Source organism: Hirundo rustica, chromosome 10 (assembly GCF_015227805.2).
Source record: "Hirundo rustica isolate bHirRus1 chromosome 10, bHirRus1.pri.v3, whole genome shotgun sequence".
Taxonomy (NCBI): Eukaryota; Metazoa; Chordata; class Aves; order Passeriformes; family Hirundinidae; genus Hirundo; species Hirundo rustica.
Window position 1 is genome coordinate 24,184,592 of NC_053459.1, and position 13,761 is coordinate 24,198,352.

The 13,761-nt window shown below is 52.8% G+C and overlaps 1 protein-coding gene across 1 annotated transcript; it reads left to right on the forward strand.

Annotated features, from left to right (window-relative positions):
- Positions 1-2,540: 2,540 nt before the first annotated feature.
- CARD8 (caspase recruitment domain family member 8) lies at positions 2,541-13,486 on the forward strand. Its single transcript, XM_040074799.1, has 16 exons — positions 2,541-2,619; positions 4,561-4,592; positions 5,034-5,105; positions 5,612-5,662; positions 6,119-6,148; positions 6,890-6,937; positions 7,028-7,071; positions 7,187-7,236; positions 7,858-8,078; positions 8,156-8,406; positions 9,428-9,562; positions 9,796-9,934; positions 10,598-10,651; positions 10,740-10,823; positions 11,439-11,708; positions 12,536-13,486. Exons 1-16 carry the CDS (start codon positions 2,591-2,593, stop codon positions 12,553-12,555), a joined length of 1,530 nt encoding a protein of 509 aa, XP_039930733.1. The 5' UTR covers positions 2,541-2,590; the 3' UTR covers positions 12,556-13,486.
- Positions 13,487-13,761: the final 275 nt, after the last annotated feature.

Below are 13,761 nucleotides of genomic sequence, written 5' to 3' on the forward strand. Positions count from 1 at the left end.
GATGTCTCTTCTCACCTCCTTGGATATTCCTGCTACCCTGCACATATTTGCTTCACACTCTGGATTTCTCTGATTTATCCCCATTTTTAAAGCTGGGATGCATGTGAGACTCAGAGGATGGACTTGGAAAAAAACAGAGGAGTTGTGGGAAGCTGAAATTTCTCTGGGTGCCTCCAGAGCCTTGTTTTTGTGTGGCAAATGTCTGGCACTCCGAGGCCTCTGCACCCCAGCCCCTGCAGGGCTTGGCCAGGTCCTGGCAGCAGGAATTCCCCTGGGAGCTGCCTGCAAGGACCTGTCCCGGGGTGCCACCAGCAGCTGCACTCTCCTTTTCCACACAAAGGCCCGGTTTATTCAGCGCCAGCAAAGCTGTGTCTTTAATCTGTCCCTGTCATTAGGAATACAGAAAAAAGAAAAAGTTGATTTATGCTCTGAGAAACTGAATCCCAGCACCACGAGACTCCCAGTTAAACTGGGAAGGGCTGTTGATGTAAACTGGGCCAGTGTTTGGCTGGGGGTGAATCAGCCCCTCAGAGGAAAACTCGAAATGGGAGAGGTTTGGGCTGAGCTGCTGCGGCTCCACGAGCAGCGGGGCTGGGGCTGTGCCCGGGGAGTTTGTGACACTCCACGGGATATTTATGATGTTTATGGTATTTATTGCATCATCCTCGGGCCTGGGGACCTCGGGAAAAGCTGGGAAATGCTGGCTCAGCCACGCTTGGGAAGCTCCGAGCGGCATGCCAGGGATGGAGCTGGGAAAGACAAAACCCCTCTGCATCACCCCCACCTTCCCCTCCTCCTTTCCCTTCCTGGCTCCGCTTTCCTTTCTTTATTTACTCTCCATTGTGGGGGGTTATTTACACTCTCAACTGTCATTGTGCCCTGAACTTTTCCCACTTCCTTCAGTTTGTTCCAGGCTGGATTTGCCTAGACGAGTTTTTTACAGGGGATTTCCTTCTCTGGCACTTCATCTCTGCCCAATCCGACACCTAAAGTCACTTTTCCAGGGTCTCCCGTTTAAAGTTGGTTTGTTTTGTCGGGTTTCCATCAGTTTTACATCCCCCCTTTGCACGTGACAGCCCGTTCCTGTGAGCTCTGTGCTTGGAGCTCCCTGGGAATATGGATTTTCCAGAATTGTTTGGTGTCCGGGGGCAGCAGAGGGCCGGGATTTGGGGCGAGGGGCGCTCCCAGAATATTTCCAGGAGCACCTGAAAGGCGCCTGGAGCAGCATTCTGAGCCCGTGTTTGCTCAAGTACTTATGTTTGTTTATGGAGATTATTTTCATTTCTGCTCTGGGCCCTGGGCAGACACACAAAAAGAGTGACCCAGAGCTGCTCTGGGGTGGGGGACGATGCTGAGAGACGGATTGGGGCTGCATCAGCTCTTGGAATGAGAGAAATACCCTTAAACCGCACATCTGAACCCCCCTTTTTCCAAGGGGCACAAACCCAGGTGATTCTGGATGTTTCCAGCCTGGGGGGAGTGGGGACGGGTGTGAGGGGTTTTCCTTGTCCGGAGCTCTGGAATTCCCCTCTCCCAGGGTTTGTACAGGGGTGGGGGCAGGAGGGCGCTGGGGCTCCGGGATTTATTACATTGCTGAGATGCTGCAGGAGCATCAAAACGCTTCCGCTTAAGAGGCTTTTATTCCCTTTTTATTTCTTTTTTTATTATATTTTTAATAAATAAAAATATCTGAATGTGCTGCAGGTTTGGGCTGGGGTTTTTTTTGTTGTTGTTTGGTTAGTTGGTTTGGTTTTTGGTTTTGGGGTTTTTTTCTTTCTTTCTTTTAACTTTGTCTTTTCTTTTCTTTTTCCCTCTAAGCTGCTCTGCCAGCAGGAAGGAGGCAGATCCTGACGTGTCCAAGGCCAGGTTGGAGAGGGCTTGGAGCGACCCAATCCATGGAAATTGTCCCTGCCCGTGGCAGCAACCAGATGAGCTTCAAGGTCCCTCCCCACCCAAACCATTCTGGGACTTTAGAATTATCTAATATGTGCATAGAACACAAATATTCTAATAGTGAACACCTGCCGAGCCCAGAGTATTAATATTATCTCTATATTTATGAATTATTCCGGCTATATCCGCACCGACACCGAGGTGATGGACACACACAGAGCACCCGAGTTCTGAGGGGGGCGAGAACGAGGGGGGGCGATCAGGACCTCCGGGGGGTGTTTGGGGGTGTCCTGAGGGTGTTTGGGGGTCTCTGAGGGTGTTTGGAGGTAACAGAGGGTGTTCGGGGATGTTTGGGGGTGTCCGAAAGTGTCTGAGGGTTTCTGAGGGTGTCTGAGGGTGTTCGGGAATGTTCGGAGGTGTTCGGGGATATTCGGGGGTGTCAGGGGGTGTTCGGGGATGTCCGGGGACACTCGGGAGTGTTCGGGGGTCTTCGGGTGTGTCCGGGGGTGTCTGAGGGTGTCCGGGTGTGTCCGAGGGTGTTCGGGGGTGTCAGGGAGTGTTCGGGGATGTCCGGGAGTGTTCGGGGGTGTCCGGCGTTGTTTGGGGCGTGTCCTGGGCGTGTCCCCCGGCGGCCCCGCCCCCCACGCGCGGAGGACGCGGCCGTTCCCGCGCGGTGCCGCCGAGCGGAGCCTCCGCGATGTCCGGCCCGGCCCAGGAGCCCGACAGGTGAGCGGGGATCGGGTCCCTGCGGTGCCCTTGTCCCCCTCCATCCGCCCGCAGCCTCCCCGCCTCGCCCCGGGGCTGCGCGGCGTCCGCCGCCACCCTCCGCCCTCGCCGCTGTTGTCTCCTCCCGCTGTCCCCCTGCACCCTCCCGCTGTCCCCCTGCACCCTCCCGCTGTCCCCGCCGTCCCCAGCCCGTCCCGCTGTCCCCCCGCGCTCCCAGCCCCGCCCCTCGCATCCTCCCATCCCCCACCCCCCCCTGCATCCTCCCGCTGCTCCATCCCCTCCCGGCTCCCCCCCCATGCTGGGCACCGAGCCCGGAGGGTCCCTCCCGTCCCCAGACCCCCCTTCCCCGGTCACGCTGGGTGCCCGAGCCGGGGCCGTGCACCTGCAGCGGGGGCTCGGAGCGCCGCCGGCCTCGCCGCGCATCCGCCGCTGCTGCAGACAAAGCGCCGCTCCCTCCGCCCCGCCCGCAGCCCCGGGCTCCCCTCCGCAGCCCCGGGCTCCCCTCCGCACCCGCGGAGCCCCCCGAGCCCCCGGGACTGCCCTGACCCCGGGCAAGGCTCGTGTTTATCTTCCCCCGCCTTTATCGCGCCCCTTTCCCCGCGCGGCTCCTCCCCGCCGCAATTAATGGTTACAGTTATTAATGCACGACGCCCCGGGGCTCCTCGGGGGGGGGTGTTTCTCTTTTTCCTCTCTCCCCTCCCCGTTTCTGCGCTCTTTGCCAGCGCCGGAGGAGGGAAATGCAGCTGCAGGAGCTAGAGGGAAGCGATCTCAATTTAGCAAGCCAGCACTTGGTGGAAGGGTTGAAGGGTTGCACAAACATCGCTTGGCTCAGGTGCCGGCCCTGGAGAGCATCCAGGCTTCGTCCAAACCCTCCAGATAAATACTTTTTTTTTTTTACTTCTTTTTTTTTTTTTTCCAAAGATACAGTTTGGAAGAGCAAACTGTTGTGTAATTTTTTGTGTGTGGGGGGGAAAAGCTTTCCTCAAGAGCTTCTTCCTGCCCTTGACCCAGAAACTCTTGCAGCCCCTTGCGCTGCGCTTTGCCCGTTCCCCCCGGCTGGCGTCGCTTCCCCGAGCTCCTCAGGAATCCTCGCTCGTTTTGGATGTCCCTGCCTCTGCCGTTCCCATCCTTTCGTTTCTTTTTTCGATGTGGCCGAGGCTCCGAGGCTCCAAGGCTCTGGCCCCCGAGGTGATGTCCCCTCATCCCAGGATGGCCAAACCCAGCCCCCTGCGCTGAGCAGCTCCCACAGCTCAGCTCCACCGTCCCCCCTGAGCGTCTCTGGGACTGCACTGGCACAGAAAAAGGGCTGGATGCTTTTTTCCCTGCCTGCTCTTCCAGCTGCCCCTTGGCAGGGCGGAGGCTCTGGAATATTCCCCGGTGCCACCGCGCTGCTGGATGTCACCTGCTGCTTTATGGTGGCTGCACCCAGGGCCATCCCCTTCCTCAGGGCAGCTTTGCTTCGCTGCATCTGCCTGACAGGTGTCGTGGAGCTCCTGGAAAAGGTTTCCAAACAGGATTTTTTATCGGTGAACGATGCACGCGGCGCTTTTCCCCTTTCCAGGAGTGGCTGGAGGTCGGTGTGGATTTGCCACAAACGGCTCTGCTGGAGTGCAGAGTTTATCCGAGTTCCCTGCCTGCCTGGAGATTGGTTGGATTGCTTCCAAATCCAACGGGCTCCTGGCACGGGATCCTGGTGCTTGGCAAGAGGAGCCAGGAGTTGGTGCCAGTGGGAATTGTGTCCAGCAGAGCCAGGTGTCCCCAAAAGGGTCAGGAGAGAGCCGGGACAGGGGTGGTGCTGCAGGAGATGAATGTTTAATCCCCAGCTCCCAGATTCCCGAGGCTGGGAGCGATGCCAGCGGGGGGGAGCTGGGAATGCTGCCCCTGTGCGAGTGTGGGAAAGCGCTGGCAGAGGCTTCACGTGTGTCTGCTTTTGCCTTCCAGCGGAGCTGAGTCCCTCTCCTCGGATGAAAAAGGTACAGGGATTTTGGGAAATGCTCTTCCCTGGGAATGGGAATTCTAAAATTGGCTTTAAAAGCCAGCTGAAAAGGTGCAGGGAATTTGGGAAATGCCCATCTTTGGAATTGGAGTTCTAAATCTGGCTTTAAAAGCCAGCTGAAAAGGTGCAGGGATTTTGGGAAATGCCCACCTTTTGGAATGGGAATTCTATAGCTGGCTTTAAAAACCGGCTGAAAAGGTGCAGGGATTTTGGGAAATGCCCACCTTTTGGAAGGGGAATTCTATAGCTGGCTTTAAAAGCTTTGGTGTAAACCCTTCTTTTATGGATTATTTGGGTCTTTATGCTGGTTTTTAAAATCCCTGTTCTCTTGTTATTTATTCCCTTTCTCTGGGTACAAAATTGGCAAGAGAAGAATTAAATCCTGCTCAGACTTTTATTCCCTGCTTTTCTCTTGCAGAGGTGACACCCAACGGCATGGAGGGATCGGGATCAGGATCGGGATCAGGATCGGCCGAGGAGCGCCCGGAGGGTGAGCGCTCCATGGCTGAGGGATTTCCTCTCTCCTGGCACAGTGGGGCTGGTCCTGCATCCCGAATTTCCCCCCAGCCACCTCCCAGAGCACATCCCTGCCTTTCCAGTGCTGGTTTCCCTTCTAATGACGTTTGTAAGAACAATTAATTGGAGCCACATTTGGTGAATCCACACGAGTCACGTCTGGTGGGACACAGCTCCCACCAAGGCTGCTCCCACCTGCCATGGAAACCGTGATTTAACTGGGATGTGCCATGGGTGAAGCTCCAAAACTGTCCCAGGTTGTATAAAACATGAAAATTAAATATTCTGAACACCCTTCATGAGGGCCTGGGTGGCCCCAAACTCTCCCTGGTGCTGGGATTTGATGCTCTGATGTTTTTCTCTGCCTCAGTATTTCTTTTTTTTCTTCCTGCTCCGTTATCTAACCTGCTGCCTGGCCTGATGGATCCAAACCTCTGGATGGATCCCTGGACTCACATTCCACCTGTGCCTCTTTTTAAGGGGAAGCCAGTTCCGAAGGCAGCTCCAGCAGCAGCTCAGAAGAGGAGTCAGGTGAGCAGAACATTGTGATTTATTTATCTGTTTGCTTTTTTAAAGCTGATGTTCAGTTTAAACCAGCTGCTTCTCCTGGGAAAAGCCTCACAGTTATTAGGGAACGCTAACTCTGATTGCTTTCCCAATAAAAATTTTGGGAGCCAGTGATTCCCGGTCCATGATCAAAGGGCAGCAGCTCGTGCTGCTTTCACCTCGCAGACACAACACCCCAGACACAATACCCACGGGTATTTTTACACCACAGCACTTGGCCAAACACAATTTACGGCCTCTTGGCCATAAATTTCCTCAAAAGTTGGCAACAGAACTGGCCAAACAGGATGGACAGGAAAAGAATGAAAGGAAGTGTTTGCTGTCGGTGGGTTTGCGCTTCTGTGGGTTTTGCTGGCAGCAGTTTATTCTGGTTTTGTGTAACGCTGCTCATTGAACAGCTCCAGTGTTTTTTCCCTGCAGATGCAGAGGAGTGGGATGGAGGAAGGCCGGGTGAGTGTGGTTTTATTTTCCCTGATATCCCTTGCTCAGCAGGAGGAAGGCAGCCGGGACAAACAATGCCCGAGGGGTGATGTGGGATGGCAGGAAGGTTTTCCAGCCATCAGCTCCATCTCCTTTGGGAAAAGGAGCTGCTGGAGAGCATCCCTAGGAAATGAGGGGTGGAGGCCACGAGTTTCCACGTGCAGGGAGTGTTCCTGGGGCTGTTCCAGTAGGCTTTTTCCTGGGAGGGAAGCAGCTGATCCTGGCAGCTCTGCCACTCCCCTGCTCCCAAATCACCCCTCGGTTCACAACCTTTGGCCTGAGGTGCCAGCCCTGCTGGAATTCCGTCCTGTTGGACGCAGCCAGCTTTAAAATAATTTTTAAATTATTTAAATGGCACTTTTCAATCATTTCAGGGACAAACACGCTGCAGACAATGTGGTGGTTGCTACTTGGGAAAGCTGTTCCCAGTTTCCATGCCTTGGCACCACGAGGCTCATCCCAGGATAAATCTTTTTGTTAACCTTTGTGAAAATTTCCAGGAGTTTGGGCAATTCAGGAGCTTTTGGCAAATTTGTTTCCTGATGTTCAGCTTCACTCCCAAGCTGTGCAAAGCCTGCAGAGGCTCTCAAGAACGTTCTCCTTAGGATTTGATGGATTTAAGCAAATGAAATGGTGGGACTGTCCTGGGTGAATGTGGGAGCAGAAACTCTCTGGACATTGAGATATTTACTCCAAACTTCTTTTTCCTAGATGAAGAGCGGGAGGAGAAGGAATCCCCAGCTTACTGCAATGAGTTAGGTAGGAACAGATCTCCTGAGGGGTTTTTTTTATTCCAGGCTGTTTAATTACTTGGCTTTTCATGAGCTCATCTTCCTCTTTTCCCACTAGGAGGGAGCTGCTTGGCACCCTGCGAGCACTGCAGGAATGAAGATGTAGGTTTGTGAGGAAAAATCCACCCACTTATTTTGCATGAGATCATTTGCAAACTGTCATTCTACTCTCTCCTCACCTATTTAAAGATTATTATTTTTTTTAATCTATTTCCAGGACCAGAAGGAGCAGGTGACCCCCAGGAGACTCGCTGGAGGACAATTCATGTATGAATTTCTTTAATGTAATGGGTTTGAGTTTACACTGTTCTCACCAAGGTGCTTCAGTCTTCGGTTGGAGCGGGCAAACAGCTCATTTGCTGCACAAATGCATTTGGATTTATACTGGAAGGTGCACCCAAATCCTTAAAAATCACAGCTCAGAGCCTGTGCTGCCTCCGGATCCTGGTCCGGGACAACTCTTGGCAGGGTTTTTTCAGGACGCTGCCCCAGTGAGCCCATTTCTCTGTGCTTATTTCAGCCTGGGTGCACACGAGGCCTCTCCCCTGCCTCACCCTCCCCCTGGATGCAGCTGAGTTGTCCCTCTCTGTGCCTTGCAGTGGGCACTGTGGGCTGTCCCTCGCTGTTCTCCGCGCCGGCGAACGTTGACGCTGGGCCCTTCGCGCCACGGCAGCTCCTGGCGCAGGAAGCTTGGTGCAAAACGCTCCTTTTCCAGCCGTTCTGCACGGGCTGGGCGGGCCCTCAGCGGTTTCTAACAGCCCGGTGCCAGCTCAAAGCCGGCCTGGAGCCCGTCGTGGCCGCTGTGCCGTCGAGATAAAGCGGGAGGGAGTCTCTCCGTTGTCGCCGGTGCTTTTGGCCGAGCGTGACGTTTTCGGGCGTCTCTCGCAGGGTGCAGTTGGACGCAGAGGGCTCCTACCGGTGCAGCGTCACGGGGCTGATTTTCGAGGTGACAGGCGCCGCCAGGATCACGTATTCCCTGTTATCCTGGAGCAAATACGCCCGGCTGGTGGAAAAGCCCTGGATCGTGGGCGGGCCCCTGTTCGACGTGCGCTGCTCGGCGCCCGCCGCGCTCGGCTCCATCCAGTTCCCTCACTGCCTGTGCCTGGGGGGTGAGCCCGGGGCCGGGGGGCGGGAGGGAGCCGTGGGGACGCTCCGGGAGCGCTGAGCCCCCGCCGTGTCCCCGCAGACGGCGGCGCCGGCGTGGCCTTCAAGGTGCTGCACGTCAAGGGCGGCGGCGCGGCCATCGAGCCCTCGGCCGAGTTCTCGGCGTCGCACGTCAAGTGGGTGGTGAGCTCCCTGTCCCCCGTGGGACCCCTGATCCACAGCCCCGAGCCCCTGCAGTACCACGGGGCTGTCATCCTCTACAAAGCCGTCGACGAGCACCCCTCGCTGTCCTTCTGGGTCTACCTGGCCACCAACAACGACTCCTTCATCAGGGTACGGCCCCGGCCGGGAGCTGGGCCTGGGGAGGGTGGGCCTGAGGAGTCCTGGCGTGGTTTGGGTGGGAAGGGAGCTGAAATTCCTTCTCGTTTCATCCCTGCTGTGGGCAGGGACTCCTTCCTGTCCTAAGCTTCCAACACTGTCCCAGGGTGCTCCAATCCCCGGTGTCCAACCTGGCCATGGGGACTGCCAGGCACCCAGGGGCAGCCACGGCTTCCTTGGAAATTCCATCCCAGCTCCTCCCCACCCTCCCAGTGAAAGATTCCATCCCCAAATCCCATCTAAACCTACAATTTTTGAATTTGAAGCTGCTCCCCCTTTTTTTCAGTCGCTCCATCCCTTGTAAATTGTCTCTCTCGAAGCTTTTCCATTTCCGTCCTTTATCCACATCGCTTCCACCAAGGAAAAAGCCTCAGGTTGTGCCAGAGGAGGTTTGGATGGGATATTAGGGAAAATTCCTTCAGGAAAAGGGTGGTCAAGCATGGGAACAGGGCAGTGGTGGAGTCCCCAGTGAAGATTTGGGGATTTGGGAAAGCAGCTGACAGGGAATTCAGCCACGTGCCCCCAACTTCCCTGCTGCCAGGGCTCACGTCAGAAATGACCTCTGCGGAGAGCAGAGCGTGTCTGCAGAGAAAAGAGAGGCCGTGGAACCAACCCTGGGTGAAATCCCAGCTTTGGGAAATGCCTTGCACTGCCCTGCACTGGGTCATAATTAGGAAATTGGGTTTGTGGGGTCATTCAGGAGCTCTGGCAGGAGCAGGACTTGAATTTACCCTATTCCAGTGAGGACAGGGACAAAAAAGCTTCCTTTTATTCAGGTTGCAAGCTCTCTTAGCTCATTTCACCCCCGTGGCAGAACAGCTGGAGAGGTTTAGTGATGCTTTTTGAGCCTGGTGGTTATTCTGTAAAGCTGGGGCCAGAGAACAGCCCGAGGAGCCACAGGTTTTAGATGTTAATTCCTTTACTGAAGTTAGTAACGTTGAAATATTGAGCTTGAAATGGCGTTTTTAAATTTTAGGATATCTCAAAGACGGTCAAGCACTCGAAAAGGAAATTCGTTCAAATCGAAAAGCCCCCTGTATGCCAGAAATTACTGCAGGAAGGAAAGAAGTACAGGCTGATCTGTGAGCCAGAAGCTGAAATTACTCCTGAGGTGAGCCCCTCACAAACCCTCACTTCCTGCACTGCAGCTTCCCTGGAAATATGGCACAAAAAGGAACCATTTGCCTCTTAGAGCCCTAAAATTTGGGGATGAAATCCCCAAAAATCAACAGCAAAACTCTGGGGAAATTGGATTTGGTTCAGCTCTCTCCCAGCAGCCAGTTGCCTTCTATTTGGTTTATTTTAGGTAAATATTTATATTTGTTTTGTATTTCTGTTGCTTAGGAGATTGAGTTTGTTGATGGATCACTCTTGAAACTGAAGAGTTACTTTGAGGTGTATCTGGAGAAGCCTGATGACTTCACCTTGTCCCTGGTGGAGCAGGACTCGGACGAGACCGTCTGGAAAGCCAGACTGCGAGAGAGTGAGTCCTTGGAATTGTATAAATATAGAATTGCATGTTATTATAGTGTTATTCCATGAATAATGTATTATTCCATGGAATTGTATAACATAATACAAAATCGCATGTTAGTATGTTACTATTCCATGTTATAATATATTATTCCATATATTATCCGTGGAGTTGTATAATATAATATAAAATTGCATGTTATTATATTATTATTCCATGTATAATGTATTATTCCATGTTATAATATATTATTCCATAGATTATCTGTGGAATTGTATAACATAATATAAAATTGCATGTTATTATATTTTTATTCCATGCATAATGTATTTTTTCCATGTTATAATATATTATTCCATAGATTATCCATGGAATTGTATAATATAATATAAAATTGCATGTTATTATGTTACTATTCCATGTTGTAATATATTATTCCATATATTATCTATGGAATTGTATAATACAATACAGAATTGCGTGTTGCTGCATTATAACTTGCAGTCTCTCTTGCCTCTTTGGGCCTGCTGCAGCACGTTGGATAAAAGGGATAAAGCCCCCATCCTCTCAAACCGGAGGGGTTGGAATCCACCCAGCAGCTTTGCTTGGTGCCTGGGAATCCCCGGAGCTGGGAATCCCTCCCTCACGTTTCCCTGCTCTGACCTTTCCCAGGGGATTGGATGCACTATGACCAGAACAAGAACGAGCAGAGGAGGAGCACGGCCAGTGAGTGGTGGCTCGCGGCGGCCGCGCGTCCCTGGTCCCCTCCCTGGCTCTGGGGACAGCGGTGGCAGCGCCTCTGCTCCCTCCCCAGGTGTGAAGAGGAGGAAGCCGGCCCTCGGCGTCCTGGAGGAAGAGGGGCTCCACAGCAAAAAGCAGAAAACCGGCGGCACGGCAGGTGGGGCCTGGCTGGGGTGGAGCCGGCCTGGGGCTGCTTTTGTGTCCTGTGCTCGAAAATGAGCTCTTTCAAGGATTTTTTTTTTCCCTGTGGAATGGTCCAGGCTTGGGGAGGAGCAGGTGGAAAGGTGTCTGGTGGGAAAGGAGCTGGGGGTGAGGGTGGGACGTGAGCCAGGGGTGGCCGAGGAGGTCCCAGCAGTGCCATGGGCCCGGGGCAGGGATTGTCCCTGTGCTGGGGCTCCTCCAGCCCTGGGGCAGCTTTGGGATCCTCACAAGAACACTGAGGGTGTCCAGGGAAGGGAATGGGGTTGGGAAAGGGGCTGGAGCAGCTGAGGGAGCTGGGAAGGGGCTCAGCCTGGAGAAAAGGGGGATCAGGTGAGGTTTTGTCAGCCTCCAGCCACTTTCTGTCCTCATTCCACCCAAAATTCTCCATACAAACCTGCTGGAGAAGAGCCAGAAGACCTTGGGGCTCTGCACAACTCCCTGACAGGGGGGAACAGCCGGGGGGAATTTGGGATCCTGTCCCAGGGAACAGGGACAGCAGGAGAGGGAACGGCCTCAGGCTGGGCCAGGGGAGGCTCAGAGTGGATCTGGGGGAAAATCCAATGGTTTTCAGATGGAGTGGGAGCAAAAAGCTTAACAGACCAGCAGCTGCTGGCCATCGCCAAGCTGCTGGACCGGCGCTGGAGGGAAATCGCCATCGAGTGTCTGCAGATGGAGATGAAGGACATCGAGGACATCCGGGCCATGGAGGAGGAGGTGAACATGCAGAAATTCCTGGTGCTGAGGAAGTGGAGAGACAGGGAGCAGGGCAATGGAACTGCAGAGGCGCTGCAGAGCAGCCTCGGGGAAAAAGCCACCTACGAGATCCTGCAGAAGCTGCAAGGTACCAGCTCCTGGCTTCCAGCTGGGATTGGGATTCCGTCAGGGAATTCACCAGATCCCCAGTGCGTGGTTTATTGGGGAGGTCAGAACTGTCTCCCTTCCGCTCTCCCGGTGACTTTGTGTTTTGTGGTGTTTCTATCCTTCCCTCCAGGGGCTGATACAGAATGAGGAATGTTTGTGAGTGTGGGGAGCACTCCCAGCATGAGCCGGGTGTCCAAACCGGTTCTTGGCATTCCCTGGAAGTCCTAAGAGGAGCTGTTTGGGTCTTTATTTCAGGGATGGTTAATTAATGGTTAATTAACAGCTTCCCTGATGGATGACTTGGTGGTTCCATCCCACGTGGGGACGGATTTCCCAAGGGAGCTGCCTCTCCTTTCCATGGAGTCCTTAGGTTCAGTTCACCTCCTGCAAATCCAAGCTGAGAATGGAATTCCCATGGCAGGGGTTGGAATTAAATGACCTTGAAGGTCCTTTCCAACCCAGACCATTCCATAATTTTATGAACTCAGCCACCCAAGGGGAATTGTCCTCAAAAATTAAATGGATCTTTTTTTTGTTTTTGTCCAAGAGCAAAACTGGGGGAATGGTTGGAGTGGATGATCTTAGAGCCCTTTTCTAATTCCATGATTAATTCCCCCTGGGAAAAGCCCGGCTGGAAAAGGTGGAGAGCTCTCCCTGACTCTGTGCCACGGCCTTGTGCCGCCTCGTGGGGAGTTTAATGCATTTATTTTTCAACTTTGAGAATTTGAATTTAAAAATATTTCACTTTGAGTCTCGCAGGACCTTCCAGAGATCCCATCATCCAGGTGTGTTTTTCCGTTCCCTCAGATTTCTTGGCTCAGAGCTGAGCCAGCTGGAAGGAGGAGGAGGAAGAGGAGGTGGGAGCTTCCCCATCCAACCATTCCGCTCCCCTGGGATCCTGCTGGCGTTCAGGAATGTTCGTGGCATCACCACTGGCCGGGAAGTTGGGGCAGGATCCTCCAGAGAAACGTGAACGGAATTTTGTGTGGGTAGAAGCCACTTCCCAGACTTTCAGGAGAGGCGGATCCTGGAATTCCAGGCTTCACCCACAGGGAAGAGCCACTCCGGAAAGACACAAACACTGGAAGAAACCACTTTTATCTTTTTCATCACCTGGAAAAGATTTTTAATTTCCATCAGGGAAAAACAGGGAGAAGAATTCCCCTGGAAACTTTCACCCCCTTCCAAAAACCCCTGAACTGCCAGAATCGTGAGGTGCATTGGATTTCTCATGGATCAGGGAAGAATAATCCTAAACCTGCACCAGATTCCTTTCCATAATCACTGTATAGATGGAATTATTGTATAGATCCTGTACATCCAGTCCTTGTTAAGCTGTGGTTCTGCTTCCTGAAATTCCCCAAGATGGGAACACCACTACGAACTCCAGGCAGCTCGGAATTTCCCCTTGGAATTTCTTCTCCCCTCTTTTCTGTATAGTTTGTCTCCACTTTTTTACCTTGTTTAATACTTTTTTTGTACAAGAAACTTTTTTATACTTCTTTTTTTTTTACTTGTTTTATTCGAACTCGAATAGAATTTAGGTGCTTAAAATGTGAGGAGCCGAAATCCCTTGTGCTGCAGGATTGGAAAAAAAATTGGGAAAAATGGAATTTGTAGAAGAGAGGAGTGACCAGATCCAGGATTGTCTTGTTTTTTAAGGCTGTGGGATACTTGGGATCATCTTCCTCTGTGTATGTTTGGGAAAGGAGAACATACTTTTAAAAAATAAGGATTAAACAGGAAAAATTTTCATGACTTCCATCTGAATTTTGATGTTTGTTTTAGTTGGATGAAGTGTTGGGAAGTTGTTGATGTCCTGGGAAGAGGAGGAGGAGGATGGAAGTTGTTCCTCAGCCTCTGGAAAAGCTGGAGGTGCCACCCAAGGCATCCAAGGGGTTTTTTGGGATGGAAATCCCAAAATATCCCATTCCAACCCCTGCCAGGGGTGGGGACACCTTCCCTAGCCCAGGTTTTTCCAAGAGGGAAGTTTGGATTTTAAACCACACCAATACCAGGCAGGTGCCTTCCCA

Bases quoted from the DNA above. Each gene is read 5' to 3' on its own strand.
- CARD8 (XM_040074799.1), top strand. From the start codon at position 2,591: ATGTCCGGCCCGGCCCAGGAGCCCGACAG. The intron at 5,106-5,611 runs GTGAGCGCTCCA...CCTCTTTTTAAG, and splicing joins GGCCGAGGAGCGCCCGGAGG to GGGAAGCCAGTTCCGAAGGC. The intron at 11,709-12,535 runs GTACCAGCTCCT...CCGTTCCCTCAG, and splicing joins GATCCTGCAGAAGCTGCAAG to ATTTCTTGGCTCAGAGCTGA.